Source organism: Kogia breviceps, chromosome 1, assembly GCF_026419965.1.
Source record: "Kogia breviceps isolate mKogBre1 chromosome 1, mKogBre1 haplotype 1, whole genome shotgun sequence".
Taxonomy (NCBI): Eukaryota; Metazoa; Chordata; class Mammalia; order Artiodactyla; family Physeteridae; genus Kogia; species Kogia breviceps.
In genome coordinates this window covers 90,272,640-90,287,783 of record NC_081310.1, presented here as the reverse complement: position 1 = coordinate 90,287,783, position 15,144 = coordinate 90,272,640, and the positions used below count along the sequence as shown (strand labels likewise).

Here is a 15,144-nt window from a genome sequence, read left to right as displayed (position 1 = left end):
TGATCCCACCACACTAGTCTGTGGGGATAAAAAGATAGATGAACCACAGGTATTTAACATGGGAGACATGACACAGATAATTTAAATTCAGTATGTATGACTAACACTGCAGCAGAGGTGTGTACAGGATGCTGAAGGGATCCAGATAAGAAGCTTAAAATATTCACTAGGAGCAGAATACAGAGGACCCTTGAATCTTGTTCAAGAAAAGTTATAACTACTGACTAATAATAAAAAGGATGCTTTTACACAAGGGTTGAAACCTTTCTATAATTTCTTTTTAAAAAATTAATTATTTCATTTATTTTTGGCTCCGTTGGGTCTTCGTTGCTGTGCACGGGCTTTCTCTAGTTGCGGCGAGCGAGGGTTACTCTTCGTTGCGATGCGCGGGCTTCTCATTGCAGTGGATTTTCTTGTTGTGGAGCACAGGCTCTAGGCGTGCGGGCTTCAGTAGTTGTGGCTTGCGGGCTCTAGAGTGCAGGCTCAGTAGTTGTGGCGCTCAGGCTTAGTTGCTCCACGGCATGTGGGATCTTCCCAGACCAGGGCTCGAACCCATGTCCCCTGCCTTGGCGGGCGGATTCTTAACCACTGTGCCACCAGGGAAGTCCCTATAATTTCTTTTTATGCTTACAATATCCCGCTGGGAAAAGGAGGGTATAGTTGTTTCTATGTGACTTAGCAATGGGGTAACCAAGGCACAGAGAGGCTGACTACTGCAAAGTCACCCAGCTGATTGGTGAGGGAATCAGAACTGCAACCATGTGTCCCCGCTACCAGGGTGTGTTCCTCTAGGAAGGCCCACAGGTTATCAGAAGACAGCAGAGAGAACACACTTTACTGCCATTTTAGCACAAATTCTGACTCACCTTGGACAAGTGTGCAATTCATGAGGTCACTTAAAGCCAAACTAAATAGTTATAGAAAGTTACCCAGGGTAGACTGAAACCATTAGGGCCCAATTACTCCCTTGAAGTTTCAATGCCTAGAGTTAGTATTTCCTGGCCTCCCCTCCAAGTTGTCCTATGATTCAATATCCTGGGCAGTGTGCTCCCCTCAGCCACACTACCCACCACCCACCCACATTAGCATCAGAAGGTCCTGCCCCACAATCAGGACAGATCCCTGGGCTGGTCTTCCCATGGGGAGAATAGAACTTGATCCGCACACCACAGATCTGATGGCCGATCTCATTCTCAAGTAGATCAGTGTTCTCCACATATAACCTTCTTGGAAAAGCCCTGTCTCAGCACTCTGATGTTGGTTTTGCTTATGTAAAAAAATCTAGGTCATAGCAAGCCGCCTACTTTGTCTCATTTCCTCCATCTAAGAGGTAGCTGGGGACGAGCGGGGGTAGTGTGGTAATGCAGACAGAAATCATGATGAGAGTCTATGGGGATGGGCCAGGGCAGCCACGTTTGCCTTAGACAATAAAGAAGCAGTGAAATACCAGCGATGAGAAAACTGAGATTAACATACCCACATTAAGCCAGCTAGTGAAGATCCTGGGATCCTAACCCCCACTCTTTCCTCGACTACATCCTGCTCATCACATGGTTGTCTCTGAAGGGAATAGTGCTCCCTGCCCCACTACAATTCTCTACTACTTTTCCCAACACACGTACCCGTCCTTGTGTCCAATCACTGTGTATTTCTTGTAAGCCAGGAACATACAAAACCCTAACTTAAGTCTGTGGGAAAAGCTTATACTTAATTGCTGTACCCCCATAAGACTTTGCTCAAGAAATTCTGTTGCCACCTTCTAATGATGTCACCTCCAGAATGCAGCCTGACTCTGAAGGTTTTCAAATGGACTCTCTGGAAATTTCGTGTCCAGGAGATACACTAGATAAGAACATAGATTTTTAGCATTCAAATGCAGACTTTGCCACTGACAAGCTCTGTGATCAAACGAAATGCAAACAAATCTGCAACATGGGGGTAATATTATGTACTTCATGGTATTGTTGTGGGGATTCATAAGTCAATACACTGAAAGCACTGAACACGAAGGCTTCCATGGATAGATGATGGATGAGAGATGGATAAATAGATGGATAGATACACACACACACACACACACACACACACACACACACACACACACACGAGAAAGACTAATCTCTTAATGTAGGCATCAATATTTAATCTCTATTGCCAGCAGAGGGCAGCACTGGAAGGATTTGGGAAGAGCACCTAGAACAGATTTAAAGTACTTGAGGTTAGGGTAACATAAGACAACTTTATGCCTCAGATGAGAGCTGAAAAGGATATTAGACTGACTATGGCTTCATTTTATAGTTATGGTAAGATAAGAGATCCATTGAGATGACATGTTGTCCAATGCCACACAGCTAATGAGGGCTAGAAGGTGGATGCCCCAATTCTAAGGTCAAGACTTTTTCATTACATCCTAAGGCCTCAGTGACTAGAGTTGAGCTGGCTCCTGAAAATCTGTTCCTGCATTGGGGAAAAAAAGCATGAGACTAAATTATCTTGATCCAGCTGTCTTTTTGAGAAGTAACATTCAGCCTTGCTTTTTCCATTTCTCTGAACATTTAGGAATGTCCGCTCAATTGTAATTTTCAGCTTGAGCTGACCTGAAAGACTGAAAGTCCTTAAGGACCGTGGTCTGTTCTCTACACTATTTGTTCCCCTACAAGACCTAGGACAGTGCTGAGTGGGGGCTTCTAACTGTGCAAATATTCATGGTTTTGAACCGAAGGATGTATTTCACAGAACTAACTTGTGCCCCCTCTGTTATCTCCTCTGATCACCCCAAACCCTATCCTCCCTCCCTATCCCCACCCACACACACACACACACACATGCATCCTCAGCCAGTTATCAACCCTGACCAAAAAAGTGAAGTTGGAACCACCAGGCAGGTACTCCATGCCCACACATGCACAGGAAAACCATACGTTGGCTTCTTTGAATTCTTTGAGCTTCCCAGTGGCTGCCCATCATTTCCTTCCCAAGTGTCACACCCTCATGCAGCACCTTCCACCACTTTCATAACGTACATACATACAAGGCCTTTCCCTTCCAAATAAAAACATACCTCTCCTATGTGCTATTCCCTCAGAAACATGCTTCTAGTTTTTTAAGATAATAAATTAATTGGTGTTAAAATAAGTCTACCCTAAAGACTTCATGTGATTTCCTCTGAGTCAAGTCTCCATTGCTTTTGCCTGGACTTTGCAATAGTCCCAAAACAGGCCTCCCTGCTCCCGTCTGCTTTTTACCCTCCATCCTTCTCACTGCTACATGATACATCCAAAGAATACCACAAAACATTAGAAAAAATGAGATAGGTCTACTGCATTCGCATGGAAAATGTCCTCAACACATTTTAAGTGAAAAGGTCAAGTTACAGAGAAGTGTATGGAATGACTGTATTTGCAGAAGAAATATCTGTATAAGTATAGCAAGTGTCCAGAACTGCACTGTCTAATATGGTAGTCATCAGCCACATGTGGCTGTTTAAATTTAAATTAATTAGAATTAAACACAATTTTTAAAAATTTTATTGAAGTATAGTTGATTTACCATGTTGTGTTAATTTCTGCTGTACAACAAAGTGATTCAGTTATACATATATATACATTCTTCTTCATAGAATTAAAAACAATTTAAAATTTAGTTTCTCGGTTGCATTAGCCACAATTCAAGTTCTCAGTAGTCACTTGTGGCTTGCAGCTACCATATTAGACTGCAAATATGGAATATTTGCATCATCAAAGATGATGTTCTATTGTACAGAGCTGATCTGGAAGGATATACATCAAACTGTTAAAAGCAATTACTTCTGAGAATGAAATTGTACTGGTTAATGGGGGAAGGAGGACATACTTTTTACTCTCTATTATGTAAATTTTTGTAACAAGAATGAATTATTCCTATAATTTAAAAAGAAAAAAATTTAAAAACTGGTTAAAAATTTAAATGTTCTGCAACATATTAATTTCCAGAGACCCTAGGCTCTGAGCAAAAAAAGATGGTAGACATTAGAATGACATTGCAGCTTTATTCCAAATAGTCCCAGGCAGATCATCCCTCTTACACCCCTTCCACCTACACATACACAAAGTCCCCCAGAAACAGGGAGATGAGAAAGCTGTGAATGAAACAACATGCTATGAGCTGAAGAATTCAAAAGAGGTATAAATAACTTGCCCTGCCCCTAAAGAACTTAGAATTCTATTAGGAGATCAGATATGCACAACAAACAATAGAGCTCAAAATAATTGAATGGCATATCAATTACACCTAACAATTACACCTAACACTATGTGCCAGGCACTGTTCTAAACACTTTACAAGTAATATCTCATCACAACAATCATCACAACAGCCCTGTGAGGCAGGTATTTCAATCCCATTTTACAGATAGGGAAATAGGCCAAGGGAGATCAAGTAACTAACCTAATGTCATATGACAAATGTGCACGGGGTTTGGAACTCAGTGCTTTGTTCCTGTGGTACTTCTGGGGAAGGTGGGTGTGCAGTGGGGGGTAAAGACCAGACAGGTCTGAGCAGAGAGTTCATGCTGGGGACCAGAGGGAGATAACCACTATGGTTTCTTTTCCCCAGGTAAAACAGACAATTACCAGCCAACAATGGAAGCAAAAAGCCTTACTATCTATGCCCAAGTCCAGAAATCAGGTGTAAGTCCTATACTGTCTTTGTCTGGAGTGGACCTGTCATGTTTCCTGTGGAATCCCTGGCCATTCAGATCACTTTGCATGTCTGACATTCATGGTTCTACATGGGTTCTGAAGCAGAGGAAATTAGGAAAGCAGAAGTCAAGAACAAGAGCTCTCTAAAAGGACATTAACTTCGGTGTTAGATGGGACTGTTTATTATTTGAAATAATGGGAAACACTGGGTAACTTTCTGGTCATCTGTTTCTTTGTAGGAAAAATTGAGGAAGCTAGAAACACTTGATGTATGACTCCTTCCAGCTCTGGCATTCTAGGAGTCTACAGTTCTCTGTTACCAAACTCTTTCCTTCTCTATGGAAGAGGGTTCTGGCTTGAGGAGAGAGAGGAAGATTGAGAAAGGCTATTGTGTGACATGTTGGTCTGATCCAACCTTAAGAGTTTGCAAACATCAAAGAGACAAGGAAGGAAGATCTTGAGGATTCTGCCTAGAGAGTGGTTGGTGAGATGGAAGATGGTATGTAGGCAGCAGATGAAAGCAAAACTGTGACAGAGTGATGGTTGGGCTGAAAGAGATGGATTTTTAAAAAACTAGAGTCATGATGAAGTTGAGGAGCAGATAAGTTAGAAGAGGGAGGCTAAAGAATGATGGCTAGATATGAAGATATTACAGTTTTTCAGACATGAAGACAATCCTAGGTGATGTATAGACCAGAATATGGCCATTCAGGGTGTAGGGGAAGGCAAATTCTTGAGTAAACGATGTGAAGGTAAAGACAGCTTTGATTAGCACCTTGGAAAATTGCATCAGATGACAGTAAGTGCATTTCTGATAACCAGAGATAAACAGTTGGACAAAGTCCTTCTTTCTGCTGTCCCCTAGTGGCCTGGAGGGTTATTACACAGGCCATGACCACCGTTGAGAACCAAACGCCATGAATATATATGAGTCCCAAGAGCAACGTCTTTTGCATATACACATTTAGGTAATCAGGTTCAACTTAACCATGGTGCCTTCCCTATCTATTCTATCCCATGTTGCTAGCATCCCTCTTTTTACTGTAAAGTACGACATCCATACCAAAAAGTGCACAATGTATAAATGTCAGCTCAATGAATTACCCCATCTTGATACCTAGTAAAGCAAATCTCCCCACCTTGTTTTTCTTCAAGAGTTTTTGGCTATTTTTGTCCATTTGTACTTTCATATGTATTTTCTTTTTTTTTTTTTTTTCTCGGTATGCGGGCCTCTCACTGTTGTGGCCTCTCCCGTTGCGGAGAGCACAGGCTCCGGACGCGCAGGCCTAGCGGCCATGGCTCACGGGCTTAGTTGCTCCGCGGCATGTGGGATCTTCCCTGACCAGGGCACGAACCAGTGTCTCCTGCATCGGCAGGCGGATTCTCAACCACTGCGCCACCAGGGAAGCCCCATATGTATTTTCGAATCAGCTTCTCAAGTATCACAGAAAGGGGGAAAATCCTATTAGGATTACATTGAATCTGCAGATCTATTGGAGGAGAAAGTATATCTTTCAGTATTGAGTCTTCTAGGACCATAAAACTACCACCCAGATCAAGGAGCAGAACATTGTCCCCACCCCGAGAAGACCTCCTTTTGTGCCTCCTAATCACTATCTTCTCTCTCCTCCCCAAAGATTCCCTGTCCTGATTTCCTGAAAATATAGTTTACTCTTTTTTTTCCCTTTGGACTTTATAAAAATGGAATCTTATAGCATGTTTCCTCCTGTGTACGGTTTCTTTTGCTCAATATTACCTTTTACGAGATTCATGCATGTCTTTGAGCTTAGATATAATGCATTCATATTCATTGCTTTATGGAATATCAATGTATACATATACAAGAGTTTATTTTTCCAGTTGACTACTGATGGACATTTGTGTTATTTCCAGTCTGAAGCTATTATGAAAATTGCAGCTATTCATATTCATATGTGTGCTTCTTGGTAGATATGTGCACATATTTTTGTTGGGGATATATCTAAAGGTAGAATTGCTAAGTCATAGAGTATGCATATCCTCAAATTGATTAGATAAGGTCAAACTATTTTTCAAAATGGGTGTACCAATTTACTTTTTTGCAACTACATACAAGAGTTTCAGTTGCTACACATTCTAATCAAAACTTGGTGTTATTGGTCTTTTAAATTTTAGTCATTCTTTTGGATGTGTCTTTTTATAGTTCTATTTTGCATTCCTCTAATTATTAAGAAAGTTGAACAATATTTCATATGTTTATTGGCTGTATAAGTATCCTCTTTCTTAAAGTGACTGTTAAATCTCTTGCCTATTTTCTCTAGCATTTCAGTCTGTTTGGGGTGGGATTATTATAAGGCCTTTAAATATTTTTAGCAGTTATATTTTAGCAAATACCTTCACCCATCTTGTGGCTTGCCTCTGCAATTTCTCAAAGATACATTTTGATAAAGGAAAGTTATCAATTTTAGTGTAGAACAATTTCATCATCTCTTCCTTTGTGTTATAAAAAGATAACACTTCTTGTATTTCAGTTAAGAAATCTTTCTCTACTCCCAGGTATGAAGATATTCTTCTATCATCTTCTAAAAACTGTATGGTTTATCTTTTCAACTTATATCTACTATGCACCTGAAAATGATTTTTTGAGTGTTGTGTGAGATGGGTCAAGTTTTATTTTTTTCCATATGGATATCCTATTGACTATTTATATTTAAAAACTGTCCTTGCCCCACTGCAGTGCCACCTCATTATAAGGGTCCCTCTGTGTGTGGATCTATTTTGAAGTTCTCTATTCTGCTCCATTGGTTTATTTCTTTACAATTGCTCCAGAACCATACTGTCTTAACAAATCTGTGATTGCGGGTTTATTCAAGTTTGATATCTGGTAAAACAAATCTTTTTACTTGTTCTTGTTCTTCAAGTTCTTGGCCATTTTTGGTCCTTCGCATTTTCATCTATATATTTTAGATTCAGTTTGTAAAAATCCTCCTTAAAATCCTGCTGGAATTTTAATTAGAACTGCATTGAACAATTTCAGAAGACCATATATGTTTTCCTATTGAGTCTTTCAATTCACAAAATGATATATCCTTTCTTTTATTTAGATCTTCTTTAATTTTACCCTATCACTCCTTGAATTATCTTCTGCAACATTACTTCCAAAGTGCTGGCTAGCTCCTTTTTACTAAAAGGACCTTTTACTAAAAGCATTACCTGGGACCTAATTAGAAATGCAAAAAGTCAGGCCCCACCTCAGATCTTCTGAAATAGAACCAGACTTCTAACAGGATTTCCAGGTAATTCATATACACCTTAAAGTGTGAGAAGCCCTGCTCTACCCCAAGCACTTCCAGTGATGGAAAATTCACTGCCTCTCAAGGTAATTCATCCCACATTTGAGCACTTCTTACTATTAGAAAGATCTTCATTATATCGAACCAAAATATTACCCTAAAAATTCCAACCTTGGTTTAAAGCTGACAGACTGTACAGAACAAATGTAATTCTTCTTCTACATGGCAACCCATCAGATATATGAAGAGAAAGATCATGTCCCACCTTGAATCTGCTTTCCTCCAGTAAAGTTTTCCAATTCCTTATCTCTTCCATCAGGTGACAAGATTCCAAGTTCTCTCCCATTATAACCCATGTGCTTCAGTTTTAAGCCTTGTTCTATGTCCAGGAAAGGCAGAGAATAGCATTATCCTACACCAGTGCCCCCAAGTATGTTGAAAAGATGACTTTCCAGGCATAAGCTATGTCGTCTTCATCTTAGAGGGACAGGGTCTCAATTTATACCTACACTGACTTCGTCCTGGTATTGTGGATTTTAATTCATTCTAAGTAATATTAACAAACGTCAACTGAAGGTTCTTATGTGCCTAGCACTGTTTCGTGGGGAATGCAAAGAAAAACATAGGCTGTTTCTCAAGGAATTGATGGTCTGTTTGGAGAAGCGATGTATAAATATATCAGAGTGTCTTAAATACAGTGTACAGTTAAGTGCCATAACGTGTGAATTAGACTTTAGGTACCTGAGGAATTTACATAAAGGAGAGGTCATTATAAGTTGAGGTAACCAAAGAAGAACAGTATATGGAAAATACATGTGCTTTAAGTTAAAAGATATTTTAAGTTAAAATCCTGGCTTTGATACTTCTTGCATGTGCACATTAAGAAAGTACTAAATCTTTCTGGGCTTTAGCCTCTTCATTTGTAAAATGTGAGTAACAGTAACATATAGAGTGGTTGTGAGACAAATGGGAAGATATATGTGAAGAACTTGGTAAACTTTAACACACTTGCACATGTGTGGTTATTATTAAGTTCAATATTTGGACAGGAAAGAGAATTGATGAGAAACCATATTAGAGTGAGGAATAGCAGGACTTCTGCATGTTGTGGGTGATATGAGTGAGAGACTAAAATACTGTAAAAATCCCATTCCCTTCAGCTGTCCATGTAAGAACCACACCAATTTCAGTTCACTGTGAGGAAGATGTTTAAAACATCTGGGAAGTGGTAATGATGAATCAGGCTGCCTCACAAGGCTGTGAGCTCCAAGATGTCACTCGGGGAGTCTGAGCAAAGCCCAGAGAATTGAGTTCCAGGGAATTTGGGGGAGAATTTTCACCTGGGAAGGAGGCTGGACCAAATGACTCCAAGGAGCTTTCTAACTCAAAACTTCTTGATGCTACGCTTCTCTATGGGGAAAGTTGAATGGGAAATAACTTGCTGCTCAGCTAATCTCCTGCTTTCTTTGCTTCCCTTGTAGTCTGTTCAGAAGAAACCTGACTCTCTGCCAGCTCAGGACCCCTGCACCACCATTTATGTTGCTGCCACAGAGCCTGTTCCAGAGCCCGTCCAGGTGAGGCATCGCTCTGTGCCTCCTCTCTGTAGAGAGGGAAGAGGTGGAGGAGGGGAAAGGGTGGAACCTGTGTAGAGCTGAAATGGAGGACGTAGGCCCTTGCAAGCAGGTAGCAAGGAGCATCTGCAGCCTCAATTGCAGGGCTTCCGGGAAACCCCTCATGGCTGCTTACATGGGGTCTCTGCTCACTCTCTGCTCACCAGGGTTTCTCTGAGAGCTGTCACATCAGAATCAACTGGCATATTTGTTAAAAATAAAGATTCCCGGGACCTTCTACCTAGGATTCTGTTCAATCAGAATGTCTATGGTGGGTAACCAGGCATTTACATGTTAAAAAACAACATCCTCCTGGTCATCCTGATGCACATTTAAGTTCAGGAATCGCACCTTGAGTCCAGGAGTTCTCAAGTCCAGCTGCATAACAGAATTGCCAGGGGAGCTTTGTAAAAATGCTCATGCCTAGTCTCCATTCAGCCCTGTTTAATCAGAACATTTAGGAGTAGAACTCTGCATAGGTGTAAAGCCTAGAAGAGAGTATGACACATGGCCCACCTGTTCTACCCCATTGCTAGGTCAGCATGGATTAAGTTTACTTGACAGGAATCTTTCCTTTTACTAAACGAACAGAAGTAAATTCTGGGCTAAAATCTTGGCTTTAGTTGGACCCTATTAAATAAAGCATTTTAGGAGACATTGGAGGATCAAAAGGCCACAGAAATGCCTATGACATTTACCCATTTTCCTCAAAGCTCCTACTGTACACATACTCAGCAATGCTTGGGAGGATGCCTTGTCTTCATCTTGAGGTGTATTCACAGACCACTCTCCTATCCAAAGGGAAGTAAAAACATAAATCTGACTTTAAAAGCTTTAATAAATAATGTAGATTTTTTTTTTTTTTTTTTTTTCCGGTACGCGGGCCTCTCACTGTTGTGGCCTCTCCCGTTGCGGAGCACAGGCTCCGGACGCGCAGGCTCAGCGGCCATGGCTCACGGGCTCAGCCTCTCTGCAGCTCTGCAGCATGTGGGATCTTCCCGGACCCGGGCACGAACCCGTGTCACCTGCATCGGCAGGCGGTCTCTCAACCACTGCGCCACCAGGGAAGCCCAATAATGTAGATTTTTAATGATGTTTTCTTGGGGAAGAAACATCACTCGGTATATTTCACATTTTACAGCAAAACTACCTAAATTCCATAATCCTGTCTCTTTCTGTCTCAGACTCTTGAATCTCCTCTCCCTGTGAGAGGGCTTTGCCCACAATCTTCATCTCTTCCCCATCCCTCTCTTGCCGGAACCACTTCTTTCTTCTCCCTTTGAGTTTCACTACCCCCCACGTTTTTTAAAGCTCAGTAATTTAGAACTCTTTTGGCTTCTCTAAACTGAGTGCAGGTCCTCAGATGACTGGGACAGGTCTCCTAGTCTCCCTCATGACATGCATATGCTTGAAGGGAGATGTAACCCATCTTGTGGGCGAGCAGCCAGTCTGGGAACCTGAGTGCTACCTCTAGCAATACCCAGCTGTGGCAGACCCTGAGCAAGCTGCAATACTACACGATTCTTGAGACCCTTTCCTTTTTCTAAGCATCACTGTTTCCATTTGCAGCCTGTGAACCTAGTTCTGGTCCCTCCACCCACAGACTTGTTCTGTTTTGCCCCCAGGAATCAAGCTCCATCACAGTATATGCCAGCGTGACACTTCCAGAGAGCTGACACCACAGATCCAGTGGAGGGACTTTATGAAGGAATACAGAGGAGCCAAAATAAACACTGAACATGGTCCCAAGTCCCAAGTTTCTTGTGACATCTACACATCTGAACTCTTCTCGGATCGACTCCCTGGTGATGTTTCTCCCACATCTACCCACGAAATGGATAAGGAAGTGAGGCTTCCCAAGCTCTTAGCCTGCTCTGTGGGAGGCACAGGCTCAGAACAGAGAGCTACTTGGAATGGCTTTCCATCTCTGTGACGTAGCAGATGAAATGGATAATGCCAGTCCAGTGAGGTGTCTCGCTCTTTGCTGCAATTGGGTAATAAAAGCCAAAGGCAGAAAGCCAAGACAGGACATCTAGTACCTATCTCAGACAGCTGACCACCAACCACAAAGTCTGGAACAGCTTACACTTGGGCTGCCTGTACTCGGTCTGGGAGCTTCTCCCGATCACCATGCAGACTAGATCAAGGCTCTGGGCCTCAGTTTATCTCTCTGGATAGACAATGAGATTATTGTCTCAATGAGATTAATAAACACTCTGCGATTATTCCATAAAAGAAACTAATAAAATATTTTATTTGTAAAACCTGGAAGCTAAGATTCAGTAAACTGAAAATATGACTTTGAGGTCTCTGAGCTTTGAATAATGTAATGAAAAAAATCTAAGATTCTTAAAAGTACAGTTCTGTGCAAATGACATTCAGATTTAAAGACAAGTGGTAAGTGTTTGGTGATGCTGTTACGAAGGAACTAGGGATAATCAGAACTTGTCCCAGAGTGATTTTTCACTTCTCCAAATGATTTTTAAATCCTAGTTCTCTGCTTACTCCATTGAACAACAAACCTGGAGCCTCAACTAATACTATTCAAACTGATTCTGAGTCCATTTTACATCCATGGCCTCACATCCTCAGGGTCTCTACCAGACACGTCTTAATCCTTGCATACCTCTCCCCATCACTAAATTTATCCTGAAGTAGACAATAACATATATTGGCCCAACAGTTTCAAGTAATTAAATGCTTAATAACTTAAATTATTGGCTGCAGACAGAAAGAGCCTCTTCCATTAAAGTCCTATTTCCTATTTCTATTCTCGCTTTCAGATAGGCCTTCTTCCATTTAAGCACTTCTTTCTGATGGGGTCTTGTGTGACCCTAGCGAGCACTTTAAGAAATCACCAACTGTCTTACACCCATATAATAAGAGTCACCAACTTTCCAGCTCAAAACTCTGAGCTCCTTATAGCTTTGTACTTTATCCCCTATATTCAATCAATTCACATTTTAGTTCTGTTGTTTGCAGCATCCCATTTCCTGGAACCAATGCAGTAGCATTCTTTTTTGTGAAGAACAGAAACTGACTGCATTTTTCTATGTAGAAAAGGAATCTACAGAAATGATTCTGGTTGGCTCAGGTAACTGCTAGGAGGTTCTGTAAAATGATGGTTTGAAAATGAGCAAGCAAGGGGGGACCTGGACTGTGACTAGGGCCACAGCCCAAATCACAAAACCAGCCCATGGATGACAATGCTGGGTACCAGTTGTCCTCCCAGCACTAGACCCAGACTCCATCATTGCCTCGCTGCCTCAGCTGGACTTGAAAACTCCAAATTGCTGTTGTACTATCTGTACCAAAGTGACTTCTCCAGGGTCCATTCATCATCTTTTCATCTCTAGTTTCTAAATCAGAGTCCAGGACCAAGCAGCCAATCCTAAGTCACACATCCATGTTCTACCTCCAAGGGAGGTTGGAAATTGAATACCTGGCATTTTCCGTGTTCATAACGGTGGTGGTGGTGGGGTCTGTCTCTTATGAATTAGGGAATTCCCCAAACACAAGCAGTGAGATTCTATGCTGGACAGACACACACACACACACGTACACAATGTCCACTATACCAGCCTTGTGTAATCTTAGGCTCATTAGCTGTCTATACTAAAAAGCCAAGGATCTACTAACCAGGATTTGTAAACCCTGGGGTTATGAGCAATCATTCTTTCACTATAACTCAGATTGTTTTAACAGCTCAGTTCCCAACATTTGGGCTTTTCCTAGAATTTTCCTGAATTCTACCTGATGGAAGGGCAGAAACAAAGGGGGAAAGAAGAGGCTATCCCCTCAAAATTCCCTGACAAGACTCAATAACTCACTGGGAGGATGGCTGTGATTAGGAGTCTTTGGAGCCATTCTTCAAACAACGTTTGATGTATGTCCCGCATCACCAGGTCCCAGGTTCAAGTGGGAAAGCAGAGAACCCCTCAGATTATTCTCTTACCATTCTCCAATTTTCCCCTAAGGCACTGTGCATGAGCTGAAGTTTTCTTCTTCCTCAGGCTTAAAATAAAACTGATACTTCAATTCTGGTTTCCCTGTGTTTCTTCTCTAATGTTTTCTTTTGACTGAGCATATCTGAACTCTGGAGAACTCAGGAGGAACAGGCCCATTCTCAGTTTTAAGGGGCTGGGGTTCTGAAATACAGCTGGGCATAACCTTGAGCTTCCTTAGGACACTAACTCTAGTCACACGACCAGGATGTGATTGGTAAAGAGTCCATATGCTGACCAAGAAACTACTGATTACAGTAAGTTACTTCTCTTCCTCAAGATTTTCTTTCTACCTCCTGGAAATGAGTAAAATATGGACAGTCCATCCAAGAATCCCTGAATTTCTCCACATCCCCCTTGTGGAGCAAATCTAGACTGGGTTTCTCAACTGCAGCACTATTGACATTTTGGTCCAGATAACTGTTTGACATGGGGGCTGTTCTGTACATCATATGATGTTTATCAGCGTCCCTGGCCTCTGCCCACCAGATGCCAGTAGCACATCTCCTATCCCTGGTCAGTACAATCAAAAATGCTTCCTGACATTGATGGATATTCCTTACTGGGCATAATCTTCCCGCTGATTGAGAACCCCTAAATTGAGAGCTGCTGATCTAGAAACATACTGGCTCCCTAGTCATCTTTGCATAGACTAAATATACATCAATATACCAAGTAGTAGATCTATCAAGAAACATATTTTGAAAGTGGCCACCTAGTCACTTAAGCATGACCCACATCTGCCAATATTACCAAGGTTATCTAAATATTAGAGCTCCCTGCCCAAACCCTACCTCAAACACAAATAAAATCTGGGTGAAGATCTATAGCAGCAGTCCCCAACATTTTTGGCACCAGGGACAGGTTTTATGGTCCCGGGGTGGGATGGGTGGGAGATAGGAGGAGGGGAAGGGGTTCAGGAGGTAATGCGAGCGATGGGGAGCGGCAGATGAAGCTTCGCTCACTCGCCTGCTGCTCACCGCCTGCTGTGCGACCCATTTCCTAACAGGCTGCGGGCCAGAACCGGTCCGTGGACCGGGGGTTGGGGACCCCGATCTATAGAACCACCAACTTAGAAGCTATGGTTACAACCAGAAGATTTTGTGAAGAGTTCCACACAACAACCACAAGAGGGAGATGTAGCAATATAGTCCACCCCTCACCGGCATCTCCAACACGACTTCGCTTGCATCTAAAGGATGTGGACTTAGTCAGAGACTTGCTGAAATGGTGGCTGGATTCTCATCAGTTCACAGCACTTACAGGCTGGAAGGAGAGTTGACCCCTCCCCCTAGAGATAGAGGCCCAATGTGAGTTGATAACAGACTGTAATCAAAGTTAACTGCAATAAGTTTCTTTCACAGAAGACTCCTAATTCTACTCAGTGCTTCACTCATTTAACAAATAGTTGTTAAGTTCCCACTAAGCGTTAGGGGTTGTCATCCAGTAGGAGATACAAAGAATACAGGCAGTTAAAATACTACAATATCCGATATCTGGAGAAAACCATAATCCAAAAAGATACATGCACCCCAATGATCATTGCAGCACTATTTACAATAACCAGGACATGGAAGCA

General features: G+C 41.9%; 1 protein-coding gene across 4 annotated transcripts in view; it reads left to right on the top strand.

The window, feature by feature from the left end:
• Window positions 1-13,599, top strand: part of SLAMF1 (signaling lymphocytic activation molecule family member 1) — a 47,583-nt gene extending 33,984 nt beyond the window's left edge. For 3 of the 4 annotated variants that reach the window (XM_067039496.1, XM_067039493.1, XM_067039501.1), the window contains 3 exons: window positions 4,594-4,667; window positions 9,433-9,525; window positions 13,297-13,599. In XM_067039496.1, coding sequence (XP_066895597.1) covers window positions 4,594-4,667; window positions 9,433-9,525; window positions 13,297-13,386 — 257 coding nt within the window. In that variant the 3' untranslated portion in view covers window positions 13,387-13,599. Of the gene's footprint in view, window positions 1-4,593; window positions 4,668-9,432; window positions 9,526-11,186 lie in introns of all 4 variants that reach the window. The other variant, XM_059067299.2, reaches the window with a different exon arrangement.
• The last annotated feature ends 1,545 nt before the right edge of the window (window positions 13,600-15,144 follow it).